The sequence below is a fragment of the Microcaecilia unicolor genome, chromosome 2 (genome assembly GCF_901765095.1).
Source record: "Microcaecilia unicolor chromosome 2, aMicUni1.1, whole genome shotgun sequence".
In the NCBI taxonomy this organism is placed as follows: Eukaryota; Metazoa; Chordata; class Amphibia; order Gymnophiona; family Siphonopidae; genus Microcaecilia; species Microcaecilia unicolor.
In genome coordinates, this window is record NC_044032.1 from 202,888,498 (window position 1) to 202,913,768 (window position 25,271).

The window sequence follows — 25,271 nt, forward strand, 5'->3', positions numbered from 1 at the left end:
GTATGCAAATGTATCTCATGCACATTCATTGTGGATATCCTGAAATGGATATCCTGAAAACCTAATCTACCTGTGGCACTTGAAGACAAGAGTTGCCTATTCCTGCTCTAACTAGTGTGACAACCCCCACAGTAGTCACTGCCAAGGGTCACCCCGGGTACATATCTCTGGTCAAAATTATCTATGGGAAAAGACAGCTAAAGGTGACCCAACGAGTGAGATTCGCCACCACAGTGAATGAGATTGAAGGCCGGTGCATAAGGTTTTCTAGCAGTGCGTCAGGTTATCTAGCAGCACATCCAGAAATAAATTTGGAAAGATCTGTGCGTTTCACTCTAAATGCTGAAGAAAGCAGTGTTATCAATATTTTGTTTTCAGTTGCGACACATCATATGGACAATGCTCACATGTATGACAGATCAAAGGTCCATGAGGATTAATATAACACAGTATAGCAGTTCTTATGAGTTAAATGTAAACCTGCTCTGCAACCACAAAAATGTTACTTCCTCTAAGTGCAGATCAGAACTAGGACATTTCTCCATTCAGATTCTCAAGTCATCTAAGCTGTAGCAACATAAATCTCTCCATTACAAGGCATATTGTGAAATACCACCAAACAAAATATATCCTAACTTAATATACATGTAGTATACAGTAGCCCTAATCCTATGATTCAAACAGTAAGAAACGTATCTATGCATATTCAGCACTACAAATAAGACAACTACACCTACGACAAATAAAACAAAATGGGACTGCTTAAAATCTCTACAGACACTATATACAAACAGGATACTGTACCTCAGTCACATGTAAACACAAACAAACCCTCACCAAATACAAATCAAAAGATCACAAATTAGAAATATGAAGACCAAAATTGAACTGGGAATCCCAAAAAGTCAAACTTGGCATGTACTGCAGCACTAAAATTAGAAATGAATTTTCTCTTGTACAGAACATAATACAAAAAGACATCCATGATAGAGAGATCTGATACTACCGCTGGAGGTCACAGCGGCCATTTTGACAGCAAAGATGGCATGAGCAGGAGTGACTGGAGATTGCTCCTGCCCCGACTACACCACTAGACCATCACCGATTGTACGGTAGACACAGAAGGACTACGGGTGAATTCTGGGAGTAGGGAAGGAGTGGAGGATACCTCTATTCGAGGAGGAGGGTGACAGGGGAGGGAAAGTGAATAAGTGTAGCCTGCTCCCATTAAGGAGGAGGGGAACACTATGGGGTCACAAAGAGTTTGTTTCAGCCAACAGAAATGAACCAGTATTTTTGGCCAAAAATAAAAGACCGAATACCAATTTTGGGCTGGTTTCCACACAAACAAGAAATTGGTCAGCCTCTAAACCATTTTGTATAGTTCTCAATGCTAAAACATATTCCAGTTAAACTCGAATAAAACAATTTTTGCCTTTGCTATATAGACATTTCATTTTTCCATCATATTGGTCTTAGTATCTCCTTTTCTGCTTTCTTCTGCTAACTCTTTTCAGTGGCTGCTGTCCATGTGTCGTTTCTCCTCTCTTCTTTCTTGTTCCAGTCCCTCACCACATATAATTTTGACATATTGATCTTTTCCTGCCACTGTCTACTCACCTTCTCTCACACTCTTCCCTCCCTTTTTAACTCAAACCCCCTTACTGGCCTACATTTCCTCGACTTCCTTCCTTCTCTGCTCCCGTATCTGCTCTTTACAGCACAGTCCACAAGGATATCATGGCACTGACTTGAGTACTTTTTTTTTTTTTTTCATCTTTTATTTTTTAATTTCATGTATAGAAAAGAGTATCTGAAAATAAAATTAAGGAGCCCAAGAATCATAAAAAATCCTTCAAACACCCCATTCCAATTATTCACTAAACTATCCAAACATCAATCACCCTTTAACTGCATACACTCAGCCAAAAGGCCGCCATTTTTTCTTTGGACAAAATTTGTCTTATTCCTAAAAACTCTGCACTACTGAAAATCAATTTTCCTTGGTTACTCCAATGGAGCAAAAATATAATAGTGATCTTTCTATGGAAAAAAAATGCAAATTAACGCTTGTGTTAGCAACCTAATCTACATCTGAAATAAAAGCAAGATCTAGCATCTCTTCTTTTTCATGGGTTGGTGCCCATATAATTTACCACATTCCTAAATCCATCATAAGTTGATTTTGCCCCACTGGACCACCCAAGGATGATACAGTTGACTTTTTTTTTTTTTGGGGGGGGGGGGGGGGAAGAAATTCTAGATAGGTGTGCGAGTCAGAATGAGGGCTGATGACTGGGGTTTCAGGATGGGGGCAGGAAGTAGGAGAGCACATCTTTGCCTACTACCTGGAAGCTATACAAGTGCCAGCACCCACATAGCTCAGGAACCAAAGCTGGGACTGCTATTTATGCAAACCTATTTGGTCGCTTAGTTATGCGGGTACTAGCACTCAATAGTCCCAGCACCTGCAAAGCTGTTAGTTCTTTCCCGACTACACCTCTGAATGCCTCTCTTGTTCAGTGGCATAGCCATGGGGGTGCCTGGACCCCCTACTTTTGGCTCAGGCTCCCTCAACAACTGGAATACCCTTTGATGCCCAACCCCTGCCAGCTGATGAGATCCACTCCTAGAAGTTCCCCAGTGCTGCCTCAGTAGGGAATAAGTCAGGTGCCTCCCTTCCTGCCGTTGACATCGGCATGCCTCGTACATGCTCAGTTTGCACGTGAGCTGAGCATGTGCGAGAAGTGCCGATGTCGGTGGCAGAAGGGAGGTCACCAACTTCTTCTCTACTAGTACAGTTTTGGCAGCTGATCTCGCCAACTGGTGGGCATTGAATATCTCCACCAGCAAAGGTAAGGAATGCGATTGGGGAGGAGAGGGAATGCATTGCTCCCCCAGTCCACCTCTGGGCCCCCCTACAAATCCTATGCTGGCTACGCCCCTGCTCACTTTAGAAATGGCCGGTTAGTGTCAATATTCAGCAGCACTGCCTGGTTAAGTGCCACTGAATATCAGCAGCTTGCACACACAGAGCACAATTTAAGGGAGTCTTTTACAAAGGCGCGCTAGCATTTTTACTGAGTGCTAAATGCTAGAAATGCCCATAGGAATATATGGGCATCTCTAGCATTTAGTGCATGCTTATTTTTAGTGTCTTCTAGAAATGCTAGCACGCCTTAGTAAAAGGACCCCTAAGCAAGCAGGGGCCTCTTCTGCCTGCTTAAATTGCTTTGAATATTGACCAGTAATATTTTAAACATTGGTCCAAAAGTATACAGCAGGAGTATTACAATGCAGCCCTGGAGGGCTGCAAACCAGTCATGTTTTCAATAACTCCCTAAAGAATATGCATGAGATATTTGCATGCACTCTCTCCATCATATGCAAATAAAAACTCATGAACATTCATTAGGGATATCCTGAAAACTTGCATTTTTACCCACCTGGTATATAAAGTATTAAGGGCCCCTTTTACCAAGCTGCAGCAAAAGGGGGTCAGCACTGGCGCCGGTTTTACATGTGCACCAAGGACCCCTGTTAAAAGGGGAGGTCTCACTTTCCTGCAGGAAATGGCCATTTGGGGGGGGGGCCCTTACCACCATCCATTGACGTGGCGGCAGGGCTTTTTTTGAGGGGGTACGCGGCAGGGCTTTTTTTGAGGGGGTACTTGTGGGTACTGAGTACCGGCACCTTTTCCATTGTCTGCTAAAATTGACCCATGGTCCCCAAGGTTTAATGGAAGAGCTCAGGCTCTACACACCAATTCTACCTTGTCATAGATTCTGTGACTGGTTGCAGGGGTCCTAGCTATTGTGGGGTGGGTCCTTCAGTGATCACCCCACCCTTGTCGGGTGGCTTAGCATTTGCGTACTGGTATCTTTTTTGCTAGAAAAAACGCACTGGGTGACAGTAAGGGCTCTCACGCTAACCCGGTGGTAACCGAGTTTTGTCACCTCATTTGGAAACCCAACCCACATTTTGGGAAGATCTACTCTAGATTACAAAAATAGTATCGGTGAATTAAGCCCTAATTGTGTCCCAACTTGATTCTATAAACCGTGCTCATGCATACATCTTCCTATTCATGGCTAAACAGGCTTTGAATTTCATCTGAAATCATTCAAATTATAAACAGATTTCCTTGACAAGTTTCCTGTGCTGGACTAACAATGAACCTTGCTTTCATTTCAATTATTTTTGGAAGGTATGGGATTACATTCGTTTTCCAGCTTAAATTTGCCAATAACAATGTTATTTTGGGAGTAAGAGAATAAAGAGCACCTCTACTGTCATTATATGGGAACACTGCCCTACTGTTTAAATTTGCTTCTCTAAAAAGGGCAGCTACATAAATTTTCCATCATGAGGGAGGGTCAGATGGAATGAAAAATGCAGGGATGTATAAAAACAAGATCATAAACATGTTACACAACTGATTAGTCATTAATATCCATGGGAATGAAAATGATCTTCCTGTCCCCTTCTTGTAAGCAAACAGCTTTTCTAGAAAACTTCAAAAGCCAAGATTAAAATATTCATTGATTTCAACATTATGGACCACTGCTAGGATGGACTTTTCATTTCCTACTGAAGCTGTACTCAGTCTACTGGAATATTGATTTTCATAGCAAAGATGTATGTCAATAAACAGAACAGCAGTGGAACACCAAACAGATTGGATTAATCAGGACAAGTATTGTATTTTTCACACAAACAAAAAGGTGACCTTTTGATAAACAAATTACTTTAACTTCTAAATCTTATTTTTTGTTTCTTCAATTGAATTTCTCTGGGTTATTTCCATTAACAGGAAAAAAAAAAAGTGTAGGATTTGTTTTAGAAATGCTTCCTTAAAATCCCTTCCTTAAGATATTTTTTAAGAATCAAAAGTTGCTGACAACTATATAAGAACATTTTTAAAATATATTTAAAAATAAAAACAGTAGGGGCCAGGCTCACGACACCTGTAGCACAGTTAACTAATGCATCAAATTCTGGTCAGAATCTCTTGCTCAGGATAAGAGCAAAGGAGGTCTTTTACTAAGCTGCAGTAAGCACTAGCACATGCTTAATGCAGCTTAAAAGAACTTACCCACGGAACGTGCTCAGGCATCCTACAGTAAGGGATTCTTTTACAAAGCCACGCTAGCGATTCCCACGTGGCAAATGAGAAGAAGCCCATAGGAACTGAATGGGCTTCCTCTCATTTGCCACGCCAAGAATAGTGCAGCTTTCTAAGAGACTCTACATTCCTAATCTGCACATGCAAAATGTACGCTAAAAATTGCAATTTTTCATGCACGGGACATATTTATTTAATACATTTATATCCCACATTTCCCACTAATTGCAGGCTCAATGTGGCTTACACTAATCTGTAGGCATGAAGTACAATTATACCATTGATAGTAAGATAGTAAATACCATTTAAAACAATATGTAAAAGATAAAAAAAGATCATTTATGTCCTTGAACCTTGTTAAGACAAAGTTGAACAGAGTTATGTTGAGGGAGAGTGTGCATTTCTACATTATTATTAGTTCTTTCCCGACTATACCTCTGAATGCCTCTCTTGTTCAGTGGCATAGCCATGGGGGTGCCTGGACCCCCCTACTTTTGGCTCAGGCTCCCTCAACAACTGGAATACCCTTTGATGCCCAACCCCTGACAGCTGATGAGATCCACTCCTAGAAGTTCCCCAGTGCTGCCTCAGTAGGGAATAAGTCAGGTGCTATCAGGTCATGGTGAACTCCCACACTTCAGAACCGTGGAATGCTTCCTGTGGGGTCCCTCAGGGCTCTCCCCTTTCACCTACACTGTTCAATATTATGATGATGCCGTTAGCCACAGCACTTGCAAACCTAAACCTCAACCCTTTCATCTATGCGGATGATATTACAATCTACATCCCTTTTCAATCCTCAATATCAGAAGTTGCCAACCTCATAGATGCATGTTTCACCACTTTAGAACACTGGGCCAAGGTGTTCAGATTCAGGCTCAACAGGGAAAAAACTCATTGTCCCATCCTCTCGTCCACGTACGCTCATGTATCTGACACAATGCTTCCAGTTCTGGGCTCGGCCCTCCCGATTGCCAACAGCCTGAGACTTTTAGGGGTACATCTGGACTCACATCTCCAGCTGGTTGATCATGTACACGGTCACCAAAAAAATGTTCCAGGCAATGTGGAGACTTCGGCGCATCAGATACCTCCTTCCCAGAGACTTGTTTCGTACCCTTGTCCACTGGCTTGTCCTATCCCATCTGGATTATTGTAGTGGTATTTACGAGGGTTGTCAGGCCTCCTTATTGAAAACGTTCCAAACGGCTCAGAACACTGCGGCGAGGCTCATCCTTAGAGTAAGGCGTTTCGAACATGCCGAACCCCTGCGCTTTAAACTTCATTGGCTGCCTGTACATGAGCGCATTGCTTTTAAGATCTGCTCCCCAACACATAAAATCATCTATGGGACTGCACCGGAATACATGCTCCCCTTGATCGACCTTCCGCCTAGAAATGCCAACCCTGCCGCTCGGTCATATCTCCACCTCCATTTTCCGAACTGTAAGGGAGTCAAGTACAAGAAAATCTTCGCCTCGTCCTTCCGTTACTGGAGTCCCAAACACTGGAATACGTTACCTCATCACCTTAAAACTCAAGAGGATCACGCCCTTTTTAAGAAGTTGTTAAAGACATTCCTCTTTGCTAAGACTTACCCCTCATCTTACTATGTTGATTAATGTATCCCTTGTCCCCTACCCTACCTAGTTCATTCTGTTAGATGCTTGCCTAATCTTTAAGTTTGTACTCTTATTTAACTTACTGTAAGCCACATTGAGCCTGCACAAGTGGGAAAATGTGGGATATAAGCAACAAATAAATAAATAAATTATTACCATAGGCTAATTAGTGCAGGATTGGTGTTAAGTGCTCACATGATAATGGCAACATTATTAAATGGTCATTAATAGGAAAAATAGAAAATTGTCCATTAATGACCCTCCACTGGTGCACCATTTTGTTGAGAGGACTAGCGGGAGAGAGAGAATTATTGAAGCACATGTCCTTGATAAGATAAGTGCTACATTTGCACCTAGATCTTAGTGGTTGGCGTTTTTGACAAATATCAGTGTGTATAAATGAGCTTGAAAAAAGCAGGTGTACTTACATAAGAGTGGATAAAGAAGTTGATATTAAATTTCAAATTAAGCACTTTTTTGCACTAGAAGCATTAAATACCTGAAAGGGTTTTAAGACTAATGAAAGAAAAATGAACTAATGATAAAAAGACATTTCTGAAAGTTTTATACAGTGTAGTTTCTGAGGTCTTTTTCCTCTCTTACTAATAATGTATTAGCATTTTAATTCAACTGGAGTAACCGGGTCCTTGTTTACCAGTATGTTGCATGGACATCCAAATCCTGATTTTATAAAGCTAGGGTATGGACGTCCAAAACTGGATTATGTATTTATATCAAGGGGACATGGCCTGGATGCGTTTTGGGCAGGACTAGGGAGGGGCCAAAATATGGACATCTTAACTCTGTTTTCAGAAAGGGGAAGGGATGTCCAAAAAGGTGGGCGTTCTTATTTAGACCTAGTACTTAGAACATCCAGGTTACAGAAAGGTGCTCTGATGGAGCAGCTATCCCTCCTATCTCCATATATATCTCCCTGTCCCTCATCCACCCGACTCTTCCTGTCTCTCACCTATCCAACCTCATCCTGTTAGACTGTCACTGAAATGCTTTGATGTTTCACTTATATATACTGTCATTTATTTATTTATTGCATTTGTGTCCCACATTTTCCCACCTATTTGTGGGCTCAGTGTGGCTTACAATATATTGTGAATGATGGAAATACAATTTGTCACAGTACGGTTATGGGTTACATTGTGAAGAGTTATGGGAAGACAAAGTCAAAGTCAAGATATCATTTGGGAATAGAACAATAGCAAGAGGGCATTAGGGTATAACAATTTTATCTGGGGGTAGAGTTTTAAGTGTGGTGAAAGTAGGAGGAAGAGGATTCAGAAGAGAGTGTATTGATGCAATTCTATTAGTGTGTGTGTATTTCATGTGTTTTGATCCTTGCAGTAAATTTTCTCAAAGAGATGAGTCTTCAATAGTTTATGGAAGTCGGTTAATTCATAGATCGTTTTCAGGTTGTGTAGTAATGTATTCCAGAATTGCGTGCTCATATAAGAGAAGGTTGATGCATGCAGTACTTTGTATTTTATGCCTTTGCACTTAGGGACGTGGAGATTGAGGAAAGTTCGGGATGATCTTTTAGCATTTCTGGGTGGCAGGTCTATTAAAACTGACATGTATGTAGGGGCTTCACCGTGAATGATTTTGTGAACTAATGTGCATACTGCTTATTTCTGATCTGACGAAGAAGGGCAACCTTCCAAAGCTAATCAAGAAATGTATTATGTCCAATAAAAAAAAAAGGTATCATTTTCTTTTCCATGTTTTATTTTTATTTCTACTGATTACCTTTAAAAGTTGACTAACACGGCGCTACCACATCTCTCTACTCAGGATCCAAACCTAAACAGCTTTCTATAAACACATCAATATATTTAAGCTTAACTGCAACCTTGCTAGCAGACTTCCACAGCTGTGACAAAGTCCCTAATGTTAAGGACTTTGTCAGTGTAACTACCTGCAAAATATTCAAGAAATATCTTGCTTTGATTGAGAATCCAAAAGAGAGAGAGCTAAAGGTTCTGACATTATGACAACTTGCACACCACCAGGGGTTACTTTACAGGTAGCAGCACCAGCAGTATCGGACTAAAGTAAATCACCCAAAAGATGAGGCCGACACCAGCTTAAATTCACGGAAGCCAGAAGTAAAGGAGTCCACTTACTAGAACTCAGCATTATAGGTGAATTAACATTTAAACGCACATTAACCATGTAGGTGCCTACAATATCCCTAAAGGCACCTACATGGTTAGCACATACGTTACGTGTAGGTGCGCTAAAAAAAATTAACGCAACTTAGTAAACAGGGCCCTAAAAGAAATGATATTGGATTCTAGTGGAGGTGGTGTACAATCATGTTTATCAAAAAGGCCCACTGGCATAGGAAAGGATACAACTGGAGCTTTTTGTTTAATCTTTTTTACCATCAACTCACACCAGAGGAAAGATGTTTAAAAATAGCTAGTGCACCAAACCCAACAAAGTCTTGGTGAGAAGTTAAATGGTGGCTCCCAAGGAGCTCCAAAGGGGTACTCCTCTTTGGGCATGCACTTACGGCCACACACCACAGCATGGGTAAGTTTTAAAGGCAAATAGCGACTCTCCCTGATCTTAGGCCCCAATGTGCGAGTTTGACCGGTTCAAGCCATTCAGTGAGAAATGCACAAACAGGTGCTGCGTACTCTCTTCCTATCATGGTAGCAGCCAATGAGAATCATATGCAAAACTATTATAAAGGAATGCCTACCTTTTACGAGGAAATTTTAACAGGAGGTCAGTAGCTGTTATAGCATAACCTCACTAAGAGGCTCATTTTCAAAGCACTTAGCCTCCCAAAGTTCCATAGAAACCTATGGAACTTAGCCTCCCAAAGTGCTTTGAAAATATGCCTCAGTCACCTCACCAACCCACTCAATTATGAAAGCCCACCTTCTATAACTATCCTAATCACTCCCTTCCTTCATCGCTACATATGACTAACTGTATCTGATATCCTAATATGACAATGTCAATAAATCTATGTAAGCCACATTGAACCTGCAAATAGGTGGGGGAATGTGGGATACAAATGCAATAAATAAATAAATTCTGTACCTTTGTCTTGTGTGTTTAACCCCTGGATGGTATCTTTCTTGTGCCTTTTAACTCCTTCTCCTTGAAGAGAAACTCAACTAGAGGGAGGTATTAATGTCTTTCAAGGCGCCTGATTGAGCGCTTTTGGGGCAAAAAGCATGTTATTGAGGCGTGCCCACATCATAGTTTATCAAGAGAGCTACGCATGGCTTTCATACATGCACACTAAACCGTGTATGAAAGCCGTGCTTAGCTGTGGAAAGAAAGAGTGTCCCAACTCAGACTTGTGTGTCCTATTACTCACTAGCTAACCGCTAGCCTTGACATGCAGATCTAGCAAACGCTTTTCCCTGCCTGTTTACAGTTTTCTGCTATGCAGTTCTAGCAGTCTCCTCCCCCTCATGTTCTGCTCCTTCAGCAGGGACTGTCCTTCTATGTTAAATTGTACAGCGCTGCGTAACCCTAGTAGCGCTTTAGAAATGTCAAGTAGTAGTAGTTCTGGGCATGTGTATGGCATCCGTGCTCAGCTAGTGACTCCCTTAAGCATGTGCCACTTAATGGGTGGCCATTCTAAGCATGTGCTGGCTTTTTTCCTACCATGCAAAATGAGCTGTAATTGTGAGCAGTTCATTTGCATGCAATTTCCTTTCAGTGTCACCCATAGGAGCCAACTTTTCAAAATGATTGGGGGGTGCTGAATTTTTTTTTCTTTTTTTTACAGGTGGTGCATTCCCCCCTCCCCCTCGTCTCCCCTGTCTCCCTTCCTCTCCCCCCTACCCCTCATCACCCTCCCTCCAAGTTCCTGGCCCCCCTCCCTCCCCTCTCTCTCCTTTCCCTCCCTCCCAGTTCCAGGCCCCCTCCCTCTCTCCGAGTTCCAGGGTCTCCTCCCTCCCTTCCAGGCCCCCCCTCCCTCCGAATTTAAAAAAAAAAAGTCATCCATCTTACCTCATCGGGGTTAGGGCAGTAGCAGCAATAAAAAGCATGCAGGCTTGACTCGGTGCTTTGCAGGCAGGACCAGAGCTGAGAGAGAGAAGGGAAAACAACTAAGCACCGAGCCGAGCCTGCATGCTTTTTACTACTGCTGCTGCCGCCCTAACCCCATCGAGGTAAAATAGATGACTTAAAATTTGGAGTGAAAGGGCGGGAACGAACTTCCGGTGGATGAACAAACTTCCGGTGGGTGAAATATTGGGGGTGCTCGAGCACCCACGGCGCCTATGGTGTCACCCAGCTAGTTAGGAATTGTTAGCTTTATCAGATCCCATAGCAACATTTTTTTATTTTTATTTATTTATACGGGCTTTATGCTTCAGGACCTTAGTATAACTCTCCTCCATATCTCTGGTATTACAACCACTTCTTTTCTCCCTACAATCCACATTTTATTAATTACCTGCCTCAAGGAAGTCCCATTGTGTCCCCCCTCCCCTGTACTGCCTTTATCTGCCTGTTCTAGCTGATGAAATTTCAGGGAAGATACTGAAGTTTTAATTATTTTCCTGCACTTCTATATTCCAAACTAAATCCAATCTACTTAAAATTTCCCTTGAGAAAACAATTCTGAAGACTGAGCAATGATTTAAGGTATTTCTTCTTACACATTGAAGGTAGGCATAAAAATACCTGAAACATATTCAATTCAGAGGCCACAGAATCCAGAAGAGAAAAACCATTACAAATTTGATGAGGAAAAAATTAAGGAAATTGCTAAAGAATGCAGAACATTTCTAACTTACCTGGAGATGTGCAAGCCTAAAAAAAAAACATTATGTACACTCACTCATTACTACCAAAGGATTTATGTCATATGGTATCATACAAATGGGGAATTTTTAAGGGTCTGCATTATTATCTGCTTTAAAATAATACTGCTTCTTTATACAGAAATATAGAAAATGGTAACAAAAAAAAAAAAAAACGAACATATAGGCCTATCCAGTGTGCCCATCCACTCCAATGGGTAAATTCTATAAATCTTGCCCAAAAAATTCAGCATGGAAAATGAAAATCCACAAGTACTATAAGCTGCACCTAAAGTTAGGTGCAGCTTATAGCATAGCACTTAAATGCAAGAGTCACACACAAATTTAGGCGCATTCATTTGCACTAAATTTACACACAACTTGAATCTATCCCCACACTCTACCCCAAAACACCCATGATGCTGCCATTTCCAGGTCGAGTGTAAAATTTAGGCATGGACCACGTGCCTAAATTTATGTGCATACATATTGATTTCCATTAGCACCAATAATTGCTTCTTAAAAAGCCAATTAGCACTAATTGGCTCATTATTCAGTTAATTTACGTGCACAGTTTTTGGTAGCTTTTATAGACTTAGGGGGGCAAATGCCCAGCTCTACAACCCCTTTCTTCCTCTCAGAGATCTTCTGCGCTTGTCCAAACTTTTCTTAAATTTAAGAAGTTATCCCTGTCATTATATCATCCAAGAAGCTATTCTGTTAATCCACCACCTCTTCTGCAAAGAAATATTTTTTTAGATTATGTCCAAATCTATCTCCTTTCACCCTTTTCTCCACAATAAAATTTGTGCTCTCTCACATAGCATAGAAAAATCCAGCTTAAACAAGCCACATTGTTTTCCTCTATCATACGCAAGACACCATAAACCTTTGTTGTGGGGAAAATGGTGAAAGGGGGTAGAACTTGGACATAATCAAAGGAGGTGTTGGATTAAGTGGGTAGTGTGGTGGCGAAAAAGGTGAAATGGGGTAGGATTTCGACATAAAATCAAAAAAGGGGTGTTGGATTAGTGAAATAGATTCTCAGAGGAGATGAGAATGACAGGGATAGCTTCCAAATTTAAGAACATTTGGGACAAGCACAGAGGATCCCAATAATCAATAATTGGAGTTAACTGACACTGATTGGGACTAACCTGCAGTTATGCGCATAACTGTACTTGATTGCTATTCTTGAAACTTAGCACGCAAGCTACAATGCACAACTGCAAGGGGGGCATGGATGGGGAAAAAAAAAAAAACAATACTAGAAGATGCCACAAACCACATCCAGCCAAACAATTGTGATAAAAGTCATTTAATCAATGAACCTGCGGTTGGACCTATTGATTTCACATGTTTGGCTTTCTAGGGGCATGGATGGCTCTAGGACTGTAGAATATTGCCAGGAACGCACACAACTGTAACTTTTAATTGTGGTCATTTACACAAGCCATTAACATGACGTAAGCAGTCATTCCTAAATATTGGCACATAAATGCTGGCTTATGCTAGGGTAATATATCAGCAATTACAAACTGCAACCCTGGTTTCTGAAACTATAAAAATTCTGGTTTTGCCTTACAAATAAAAAAAGGACATGCAGTTTCATGGGCAGCTCCATTCAAAATTCTATTTAGAGGGTGAACATATTATGTAGTCCATACCCTTGGTTAGGGACGTTTGCTTATAAAATGAGGGGTAAAAGGCAGGAGTTCAATTTCCATTGTTTTTAGTAGAGACAACCTCTAAAAAGGCAGAATTACTTTCTGGATAATGTCAATTGGAGACCAAGGGCTGAAAGTGTCATCAGATTTTGTCATCAGTTATTTACAAGCTGCATCAATGTAACACAGTCATAGCCTACTTTCAGTGTTTAACTCATTTTGTGTTCCTGGAAGATTTATTTATTACATTTGTACCCCGCTCTTTCCCACATACAGCAGGTCCAGTGTGGCTTACATAGTAAAAGAAAACATCTTACATGGTAAAGAATACAGTAAAAACAAGGAAATGTAGGAACAGTATTATAAATTGTGATGATCATAACTACTTACATTATGAAAGGCATTACAAAGGACATGTGAAAAGAACGTAATGAACTAGAATAGGGAAGGTAGACAAGGATATGATAGGTGAAAGAGAAGGAGAATGGGAGGTAAATGGTAAAGGATGGAGGGAAGAAGATGAGGGATTGAGTACAACATTGGGGTCAGAGTAAGCATCAACGTCTTAGCAGGAGTATCGTAGGTGATCTGGTGGAATTAAGCTGGTCCATTAGTGTAAACTTGCTACTTTACCTCTAGCACACACACTGTCCCTCAGTTATTGTCATTCTTATCATCTGAAGGCATTCATTCTTGTGTCTGTAAATCCCATTTTGCATCACCTGGTACAGCTGATGTGTCAAGACACAATGGGAGAGATTCTATATATGGCACCTTGAAAATCCACATGGAAATCATTTTCACCTAAGTGCATTGTATAAGATTTAGTCAAAGTATATAGAATACGCCTAAGTGATATCCCAGCGCCTAAAACTACGTGCATCCATTTACACCAATAAAAACATGGTGTAAATCCCTGTCCGTAGATTTACTCAGACTGGGCCATATTCTATTACACCACACATAAATTTTTCAATGCCCACGAAATGCCCATTTCCCCACCTAGTAAAACAAGGCCTTAAGAATATTAGCATGCACTAAAATGTTTGCATGCCTACAGCATGGCTTAGTAAAACAGGGCCCTAAGATTTTGTCAAATTTTAAAAGGTTTTAATGACAGGGCTGCTATTGGTATGTTCCCCTAATTTGCTTTATCTCTTCTCAGAAATCAGAAGCATATGCATCAACCAGAGATGTGCATTACTTTGAAAACAACATTTCCCATGTTTTATGTCTTAAAACCAAAACAGGAAAAAAAAAACCTCAAATTTGGTAGTATTTTTCCTGTTTTTTAATCTATAGTGCACCCTATTGCTCCTTACAACTTGATCATAAGAACATAATAGACATAACCGGGTCAGCCCAATGGTCCACCTAGCCCAGTACCCTGCTTCCAACAGTGGCAAACCAAGGTCACAAGTGCCTGGCAGAAACCCAGTTAGCAGTGACATTCCATGCTACCAACCCCAGGGCAAGCACTGGCTTCCTCTATGTCTGTCTATCTCAATACCAGATGTGGACTTTTGCTCCAGTTAGCCTGACTTCAGTGATGGGCAAAATTGTGCAAACTATTAGAAAGAATAAAAATTATAAGACACACACAAATATGGTGTAATGGGACACAGTCAGCGTGGGTTCAGCCAAGTGAAATCTTTTACCTCACCAATTTGATTCATTTCTTTGAAGGCATAAATAAACATATAGATGAAGGTAAGACAGTTGATATAGTACATCTAGGTTTTCAGAAAGCTTTTGACAGAATTCCTCATGGAGACTCTTGAGAAAATTTTAAAAAATATGGGATAGGAGGCAATGTCCTTCTGTGGATTAAGAATTGGTTGGCAGTGTTGTCTCATGAAGGGAAAGTTTGCCTGAAGTCTTACCTGCCCCCCCCCCCCCCCTTTGGGTGGAATAATGTATTCGAGTCGTCAAAGCTGCTCCCCCAGTCTCTCATGCAGCAAAAGATCCCAAGGTATCCTGACAGGATCCAAGAATAGGAGCGCCCTGCTGCAGTACCAGATGAAGGAGGTTGTGGTTCTCTGGGGCTTGATGTCTGTATCCCTCAGCATGTAATCCTCCACCTCATCTGCCTGCCCCAGATATTTTGGAAGGAATCCCAACAGTAGAAGATGCTATTTGAGAGGCCCTCAGTGGGGGCAAAGGTGCTAGGAGTTTAGACATTGGAAAGAATGCTGGAAGCGCACACTCTGTGTTTGTTGGAGGGAATGAGAAGCCAGAGGTGGTTACATTGGAAAGCATCTGGTCTGCACTTCAGAAATTGGGACAGTCAGCGAATCCATCCTTGGAATTGCTACACTTGCGAGTCCTGTGGAATCTTTAACTAAAGGATTGAACGGGACTAAATAGGAGCCTGCTATACAGATGAAGGATGTTAAGCAAGAATTAAGGACTGTTCAAGAAGTTACATTAACAATTAAAGATAAATTGATTTTGTATCAGAAGACTATCGTAGACTTAAATTTGCATTGACATTTCCTTAAGGCCTTGGGAATGTGCCCGTTGGATGTCTTTAGAAGATAGGTTTTTAAACTCACAGAGAATTTACTTTTTACCTTCCAAGACACCAGGAGAGAAGAACAAGGGCAAGAAACTCTAGATAAAAATCAAGGGCAGTTAAATATATCTGAGATATTGAATACATCTTTATCTGAATATACTGATAGAGCTATGTTAATAATTAAATTTGTCTTTGAATAGGATTTAAATGCAGTAATGAAACTCTTTTTTCCTAACTCCCAATTGCTGTTTTATGGTAACTCTGATGCTGCTAAATAAACTTGGGCTCACCGAAAAATATTCTTGGCTATAAAACAGGAATTTTTGTTATTGGGAGCTACTTTTCTGCTTGCATACACTTGCAAATGTTCGATTAAATATCTAGAGATAAAATATGTATTTATTTTCCTGATCAATTAAGAGCCTTCCTTGATTTAAAGATAACTAAATAATAGCATTATTAAGTATGATTTATTGATGCCCCCCCCCCCCCCCAAGTTCCTTCAAGCTTGAAGATTAAGAGGCTTTCTATTTTGGACTGCTATTAGGAAAACCTGGATTTGTTCATGTTATAGCTTATGCCTTTTCACATTATTTTCTTTAGTGCAGCTCCTTAGCCTTAATTAGGTCACTCCCCCCATATTTGTGGTCTAAGGAGGATTTCTGATTTTTCTTCTTAAGTCTATAATTTTTGTTGGAAATTATTCTTATCCATTTTGCTTGTCCAAGTGTTATGCTTGTAAAACATTCTTGAACGTTATAAAGGAAAAAGAAAAAAAGACCAAGGGCCTTGTTTACTATGGTGCGCTAGTGTTTTTAGCATGTGCTAAACACCAGAGTTCCCCATATGTTCCTATGGGCAACTTAGCGTTTAGCATGTGCTAAAAATGCTAGCGTGCCATTAGTGCAGCATAGTAAACAGGGCCCCGAGATTATAATGCATCCGTATCGCTCCATGGTGCAACCTCATCTTGGAGTACTGCGTTCAATTCTGGTCGCCGTATCTCAATAAAGATATAGCGGAGTTAGAAAAGGATCAAAGAAGAGCAACCAAAATAATAAAGGGGGATGGAACTCCTCTTGTATGAGAAAAGGATAAAGAGGTTAGGGCTCTTCAGCTTGGAAAAAACAGATAGCTGAAGGGAGATATCAATTTTGTACTCTTTCAAAAACTAAACAGACCGGAGGACACTCAATAAAGCTTCATGAAAATACTTTTAAAATAGGAGGAAATATTTTTTTACTCAAAAAATAGTTAAGCTCTGGATCTCATTGCCAGTGTGGTAACTGCAAATAACATTATCTGGGTTTAAAAAAGGTTTGGACAAGTTCCTGGAAGAAACGTCCATAGTCTGCTATCGAGATAAACACAGGGAAGCCACTGCTTGCCCTGGGATTAGTAACATGGAATGTTGCTACTATCTAGGTTTCTGTCAGGTACTTATGAGCTGGATTGGAAACAAGATGGCTATTCTTATCTTTTAATGCTCCATGATAATTTAACAGTCCCATGGATTCCCTTACTGGTTTTCTGCTTGGAGAAAAGATGGCCGAGGGGACATATGATAGAAGTATATAAAATACTGAGTGGAGTGGAACGGGTAGACGCGAATCGTTGTTTACTCCTTCCAAAAATACTAGGACTAGGGGGCACGCAATGAAGCTACAAAGTAGTAAATTTAAAATGAATTGGAGAAATTATTTCTTCACTCAACTCAAACTCTAGAATTCACTGCCAGAAAATGTGGTAAAAGCAGTTAGCTTAGCAGGATTTAAAAAAGGTTTGGATACCTTCCTAAAAGAAAAGTCCATAATCCATTATTAAAATGGACTTGGGAAAATCCACTGCTTATTTCTGGGATAAGCAACATAAAATGTATTGTACTGTTTTGGGATCTTGCCAGGTACTTGTGACCTGGATTGGCCACTGATGGAAACAGGATACTGGGCTTGATGTACCTTCGGTCTGTCCCAGTATGGCAACACTTGTGTACTTACATAACAAATTATTATTTTAAGATGATAGATCTCAAAAACAAGGGTGAGGGTAATGAGGGAAGGGCTAAAGTCTAGCAAACTTTTCATCCTGAAAGCAGGGAATATACATACTTCCTTGAGAAATATAATTCATATTCAAGATTAGATTATCTTTTCATTTACAATCTTCACTAGGAAAATGGGAGCAACTTACAATTCACCCTATATTGATATCTGATCAGGCTATGGTCAATGGGATTTTTCAGGGAGGGAATGTGTCATCCAGCTAGAGGGCCATACATCCCTGCTTCTCTTCTGAATGTTAAGGAACATATCTTAAATAAGTGGCGAGAATACTTGGCATTTAATAGGAATGAGGAAGTGGGACTTAAATAAGATGTTGGAGACAAGATGGCCTATATTATGAAAGTAATGATACAAATAGCAGCTCAGAAACAGTGTTGGTGGTTTGTAATAACTTTAGTCTTAGTATTAACCTATGAGGGTACTGAATTGATTTAAGTACAATTTAATTATGTAATGTACTGCTCACTTAATATATACAACTAGCCGTTGAGCCCGTTAAAACGAGCTAGTATGGGGTTTTTCCAAGGCCCCCTCCCCTCGCCGCTGCAACCCCCCCCCCCCCCGAGGTCGCCACTACGGGCCCCCCCCCCCCGGAGTCGCCGCCACTGCCACCCCTCCACCCGGGCCCTCTCTTCGCTATTGAACTTACGTCGCAGAAACGCAGCACACAGATCAGCAGAGCTCCCGTCGGCCTTCCTTCTCTGTCTGTGTCCCGCCCTCGTGTGACGTAACATCGGCGAGGGCAGGACACAGGCAGGGAAGGAAGGCCGACAGGAGCTCAGCTGATCTGCCTGCTGTGTGTCGGCAATGTAAGTTCAGTACCGAAGAGAGTGCTCGGGCCGGGTGGAGGGGGGCGGCGACTCCGGGTGGGGGGAGCGGTAGCGATGTCGGCGGTTCCCTCCCTCCCCTTCATGCAGTTTCCCTCTCTGTCCCGCCCCCGTCATCACGTATTGACGTGGGGACGGGACAGAAAGGGAAGTCTCTACTGCGCATTTGCGGGTGAGTATGGTCACTCGCCATTTATATGTTTGATTGTTCCAAAACATCATGAAAAAAGTCATTGGGTGGCATTTCCAGGAAATTAACACTTTTACAAAAGAGAAGCAAAATCTCTAAGATATGCAAATGAATTTTGAGGGGATAAAGCAAAAGAAAAAAAGGGCAGTGTATCTATCCCCTTTTCAATGTGTAGGCATACAACCAGCAAGCTCCCTATAAATCACTGGGAGCAGCCACATGATTAAATGTGCTATTGCTCTCTCTCTCTCTTTAAATGTCCACGGATGAGCACTGGGAAACTTCTGACCTGCACTACCACTGCCTCCTTATGGCATAAGAACCCCTTGTCCTGTCTTTTTTTCTTTCTGTAGGGCAAGTGAATGGTCCATAGCATGCGTTAGCTGGGCTCTACCCAGGAACTGAACTACAGCAAGAGAAGATAGATGCCACAGCGGTGAAATCAATGTACAGGCCATTACAGTAGTCTAGTTGTGGCATTTTCACAGCATGGACCACTGCAACCAGACTTGCCTTCTTTCTATATCGAGAGATTTTTCATAGCTGATGCAGGTGGCAGAAGCACTTTTTAAAGGTTACCTGGACCTGCAGGATCAGAGTAAGTGATGAGTCCAGCAGTATACTAAGGTTCCTGACCTGTGATTTTAAGGGGGCATTCATAATTGGCAAAAAGGAATTTGATGTCTAGTACCTAGTTACTTGTGTTAAACCACACACCCAGGGAGCTTTCATGTGTTGCCTTTGCAACAGTTTGTTTTGATATTACACACCATAGGAGATTTGGCTGCAATCTAATCGTTCTAGGAAAATATACTATCTTACAAATTTCTAGACCCCGACACAGGCTGGTAGAGCCAAAACACAACTCGTGCCAGGTCGCTCATTTTATTGATTTGAATAAAGGCTTTGTTGTGAACACCATCTGAGAGAGGTTTTTTGGCTCCACCATTCCTTGCTTGGCATTTGATCTTGAGAGGTTACCTTCTGTTGGGGTTAGCAAACCACACAGTCCATTTCACTTGAGCCAAAATCCATCAAATTTTGTCTGAGCCCATTCTTGAGTTGCTGCTAGAGAGGCAGCCAAAATATCTCCACTAAAATAGTAGGAACTTTGATTTACGTAGAAAAATGTAGGCAATCTAATCTGCCCATCCATTCCATCTATTCTCCCTATCACTCCCTTAGAGATCTTCTATATTTGCCCCAAATTCTCTTGAATTCACATACTGTTTTCATCTCCACCACTTCCATTGGGAGGCCATTCCATGAATTCACCACCCTTTCCATAAAGCAGTATTTCCTCAGGTTACTTCCATCCCTTTTCACCTTCAGCCTATGCCCCCTTGTTCCAGAGCTTCCTTTCTATTTAAAGAGACTTGCCTTTTGTGTTTAAATAGGTATTTAAAATAAAAAGAAAGTTAACAGTATTATGAAAAACTAATGATTTCAGATACCATCACAACATAATACCTAAAGCAGGTGCTCAGGAGGGCTCAAAGATCATACAGATCAATGCTAGGATTGCCAACTTTAACCAGATTCATCTGGAGGGTTTAGCCAGGCCTAGGTTTACCCACTGCATACAAAGGTTTATAGTTCCGTTCCCCCCCTCCCCCTCCTTGTATTCTCTAAGAAAAGCAAGGTTACAATCTGTCAGGGCAAATATAGATCCAGTTTTGCACCCTAGGCAAATTTCAGCCTCCTCCCCCCCCCCCCCCCCCCAATTAACTTTCACAGGACCCTCCTGATGTTGGGATAATCATTAATTATCCCCACACCACTCCATTCAAGGTGACCCTATAAAACAAAGTTTGATAACATTTTTAATTAAACTTTGATTTTGCTCTCATATATATACCTACCTAATGAGGCCACTTTCCAGCTAAAAAAAAAATATTTCAAAATTTCCCTTCTTCCCGGCAGGTAAAAGTACTCACCAATGTGCTTTCCCCAGACTATAGTTATTTTCCTCCAGCTAGTCACCGTCTGCCTACTGGTTACACCAGCCCCGCGGCAATTGCAAGAGTTGATGATAAAGAAAAATAGCCTCTAGCCAGCGCTGCCCCTGAAAGCATTGCTGTTTCCAGTTAGTACTTCAAAGAAACAGATTTTGTTCACTCGGGTAATTACTCACCTGTCTTCACAGTCTCTACATCTGAATATAATGGACACAACTTTGCAAAACAACTCCTCTGCCATGCTGCTAAAACGTTTTCTTTGTTTTTTTATTTTTATTTTTAACATCCACAATGTTGGTTTTGTTTTCCCTGTAGCTTACGTCGTTCTAAAGAAAAAGACCATGATGGTTGCTGTGTATATTAAGAGGTGAAGCAGTTTTTAAGTTAGTAATGTCCAGAAGTGAGCAAAAGAAATCAATAACCTCGTCGTATAAACTCTGCCTAATCTAAAGGTAACTAAAGAGCAGCTTGTTACCAGCACAAACCTCGTCGCTCTTTTGTTGTTTGGGGTTTTTTTTTCCCTACTACTTTATTTGCCTTCCCTTTCCTTAATTCAGGGTGTGCCTCCAACACTGAGCTGCTGCCGCTTCTGTCCGCACTGACCTAATACCTTTCCCAGAGCTTCAGGGTGTGTCTCACACGTTTGTGCTGCTCAAAAGCAGTGCCAATTCTTCGGTTTAATTTAGAAAAACTAACAGTCGTTACCTTATGTAATATGGTTAAAAACAAAATACAAATGTTACCTTTTCCTTTTGGAGTGCTGGAGGGGTCCTCAGGGCTGCAGAGATGGGATTTTTAGGGGCAGGAGTTGTTTGTGACCAGCCCTGATGGATGGCTGGCTGGCTTTAAGTGAAGGAGAGGCAGAGAGCATTACTGGGTAATGGCAGGTTCTGCACATGCTCAGTATGGTTCTGAAGCTCTGAGTAGGCCTGAAATCGGGGCCTGGACAGGGCCTTGGGAGGATTAATTAATTAAACTTTTTTGGGGTAGTAAGGGCATTTGGGGGTCCTGTTTGGGGGAATTAGGGGGATCTGGCAAAAAGAATATTGTTTTTAAGTTATCTATAGGGAGATACGCAGTTTCAAGGAGGCTGCGCATCTTTGGGGGGTTGTTTTGGAATTTGAATGGTTATATAGGATGGAGGGGGGTGTAAGGGAAATTATTAGATGGTGATCAGAGAATTTTATAAGTTATTTTTATATTTTTTAGGAAAATACGGTGTGGTCAGGAGAAAAGGTATTTTTAAATTCTAAGGTTATCAGGGTACCAGGAGAGATGTGCTACACCTGCTCAGCGAGCGGGAGGGATGTGACATGAGCGGATGTCAAAATATTTAGGAAAAGTTTCTTCTCAATTAAAGTCTATGGGTCTGATGGTTTTAAAATGGAGCTGACACCAGGGAAATTCAGATTCCATATTCTCAGCGCAAACTGTAGCTTAAGTGCTGGAGAGGTTGATTGGCTCAGAAGGGACCGATGATGTCATCTGATTCTGGTTACCTGGACTACGGCTTGGGGAAGCAGGGAGAAGGATAGGAGAAAGAGAACTGACAGGGAGGTTTTTTTCCATGCTGAGAGAAAAAAAAAGTTTTCTTTCTGTAGAGTCAGCTGATAACTCAGAGGCAGTACTGGTAAGGGAAGGGACTTTTAAGGGGACTCTCCAGTACTCCAAAAGAAAGGGGGGTTTAGCTGTATTGGAAAAGCCAGGGTGAAAGGTTTCCATCAATAAGTATTGGAATTCAGAGAGAGCACCTTGAAGGTGATGAGCTGGGAAATTCAAGCTACCAGCAAAGTTATTATTACAAAAGGAGGAATAAGTGTTAGAGTATTGCATATGATTCTTGGACAGAGGGTATGGTCAAGTGAAGAAACTGGACCAGAGTTTGGGAGTTAGCCAGCATTAGTTTCAGAACTCCTGTATCAGAGTCACAATAGAGTTGAGGTTTTCCTGTTCCTGTGCATCAACTGCAGCAAAGCGGATTCCTAGGAATTGCAGCAGTAATTCTGAGGGGCAGCTGCTGATTCCTCCAGAGTGGCGGTGTTTCCTTGTGGCAGCAGTGTTTCCTGGGATCCAGTCTCAAGCAGCAAGAGGTTACCGGATCAAAACGGGAAGGAGTGGATAAGTTATTTACCTTTATGCATTTTTGAATAATTTTCTAGAACTATTTTTTTTTGTGTGCACACATAATTTTAACTTTGAACAGCTGAAACAGTAAAGGTACCTTATTGTTGTTTCGCTCTACCTGTGAAAGAAGATAAACAATTGGTTTTTTTTAAACCAAAGGAAAATTGCTTTTAAGGTTTAAAATAGGAGAAAAAAGTCCTGGACTGGTAATAATGATATGCTGAGGTTTGAGTTTTACTGGGTTCCGGTCTCCAAACATTTCTGAACTTAGTTTTCAGGAAGCTTTGAGCTTGGGTCCATGAAATCCAGAAAACCCTAAGAAGGGAGTAAATTCCTTTGCTAGTCCACAAATTAATGCTTTGTATTCTTGCATTTCTTTCAGTATAAGTATTTAAAGGTTCTGTAAGGTTCTGAAGGTTGAAAAGTATAAACAGGAATAGAAGCTACTTTGAGCTGTTCACTTAATGCTTAAGTAAATGTAAACGTTAAACAAATGTGAGTTGCAGAATAAATTAAACATATTTGCTTGTTAAAGGTGGTGATACACATTTCTTTGCCAGCGTGAATGGGGTCCTCACACTCTGAAAATAATCGACTCTGTTAATAAAAATTATTTAATTTTAGTTATTTTATTCCTTAATGATTAAAAACCAGTAGCGCTGGGCGGAAGTGTGCTCCGCTTCAGGGGAAACATCTTACCCCGGTGCTGTGACCAATAGCAGATTCTGTTATTGTTGCAAAGCGAGGCAGCGCTGAAACCTAGGGGGCGTTACACTTTCTTGAAGTCTGAAATCAAGGCTTTCTGGAACAAACATCCCCCTCCCCCTAAATTATCACAAGCTCATCGAAGGTATCCAGAAAAGGCTGAGTCCGTTTTTGTTTTGCCTTATAGCAGAACTTCTCAGACCTGTCCTGGGTCAGGTGTTCAGGATATCTGTATTGAGTGTGCATAAGATAAATTTGCCTATACTCTAATTATATGTAGATTTATTTCATGCATTCCCTGTGGATAGCCTGAATGGCAGTTTTTTTAAGATGCTCTACCTTATTAATATGTAAGGCAGTGGCTCCCAAACCTGGTCCTGGAGGCACCCCAGCCAGTCAGGTTTTTGGGATTCTCACAATGAATATTCATGAGAAAGATTTGCATGCACTGCCTCCACTGCATGCAAATTTCTCTCATGAATATTCATTATTGTTATCCCAAAAACCTGACTGGTTGGGGTGCCTGGTAACCACTGATGTAAGCGGATAAAGCACTCCTTTAATTTGGGAAGGGGAAGGTACCTTTATTGCCTGTTACTTCATTTACACATTTATTTTGTTTCATCTTATAATGTTTATATAGTTCAGTTCTCTTTTTGTGCGGAGGCAGTAGTCTTTGGTTTTCTTTTAGGCTTATACTTCAATTTGAGTTGTTTGAGAGGACAGTGTTTTTCTTCCGTGTTGTATGGAAACTTGGAAAGGCTTTTCTTACATCAACCTTTTACCTCTAACTTTCAATCTTCTACTGCCTTCTACACACCATCTCATCCGCATTTTAGTTTATTTTAGAAGGAGCTATACTTGTATTGCCTTCACTGTTCACAGAGGTCCAGAGCTGCCAAGTTACCCATAAGAGGAGGGGGAGACTTTTTCGCTGCTCCTGGTTTTAAACTTACATCCCGAACAGTGTAGTTTGCAGTCCGTGATTCTATCCAATGAAATCAGTGCTACAGATCCCATAATACCCCAGGATGAGGTTGACAACAAGTCAGGACTGGTCAAACGATCTTCTTCTTGCAATGGGTAACTTGGCAGCCCTGGAGGTCTCAAACACATTCTTGAAGGATATCCAAAAAACCTGCTTGGTTTGCACACCTGGATACAAGACAATGAAGTATGTTTCCCAGGTTTATATATATACTCAGCCATCTGGATTACTGCAACTCACTGTACAGAGGTTGTAAAGAGCAAATACTGAGGAAACTTCAAACAGCCCAGAACACAGCTGCCAGACTCATCTTCGGGAAACCAAAATACGAAAGTGCGAAACCCTTACGAAAGATGCTACACTGGCTCCCACTCAAGGAACGAATTACTTTTAAAGTATGCACACTAGTTCATAAAATTATTCACGGTGAAGCCCCAGCCTACATGTCTGACTTAATAGACTTACCACCCAGAAACGCTAAAAGATCATCCCGAACTTTCCTTAACCTCCACTTCCCAAATTGCAAAGGCATAAAATACAAAGTGCTACACGCATCAACCTTCTCTTATATGAGCACGCAATTCTGGAATAAACTACCACGCAACCTGAAGACGACTTACGAGCTGACTGACTTCCGCAAATCGTTGAAGACTTATCTCTTCGAAGAAATCTATCGAAAGGATTAAAACACATG

General features: G+C 41.1%; 1 protein-coding gene across 7 annotated transcripts in view; it reads right to left on the reverse strand.

Annotated features, from left to right (window-relative positions):
- The window catches only part of LOC115463267 (spindle assembly abnormal protein 6 homolog), a 177,491-nt gene extending 155,853 nt beyond the window's left edge, over positions 1–21,638 (reverse strand). For 5 of the 7 annotated variants that reach the window (XM_030193626.1, XM_030193624.1, XM_030193621.1 and 2 more), the window contains exons 1-2: positions 21,504–21,638; positions 20,937–21,086 (exon numbers count right to left, since the gene is read on the reverse strand). In XM_030193626.1, the coding sequence (XP_030049486.1) occupies positions 20,937–21,046 (110 nt within the window). In that variant the 5' untranslated portion in view covers positions 21,047–21,086; positions 21,504–21,638. Of the gene's footprint in view, positions 1–20,936; positions 21,112–21,503 lie in introns of all 7 variants that reach the window. The other 2 variants (XM_030193622.1, XM_030193625.1) reach the window with 2 other exon arrangements.
- Positions 21,639–25,271: the final 3,633 nt, after the last annotated feature.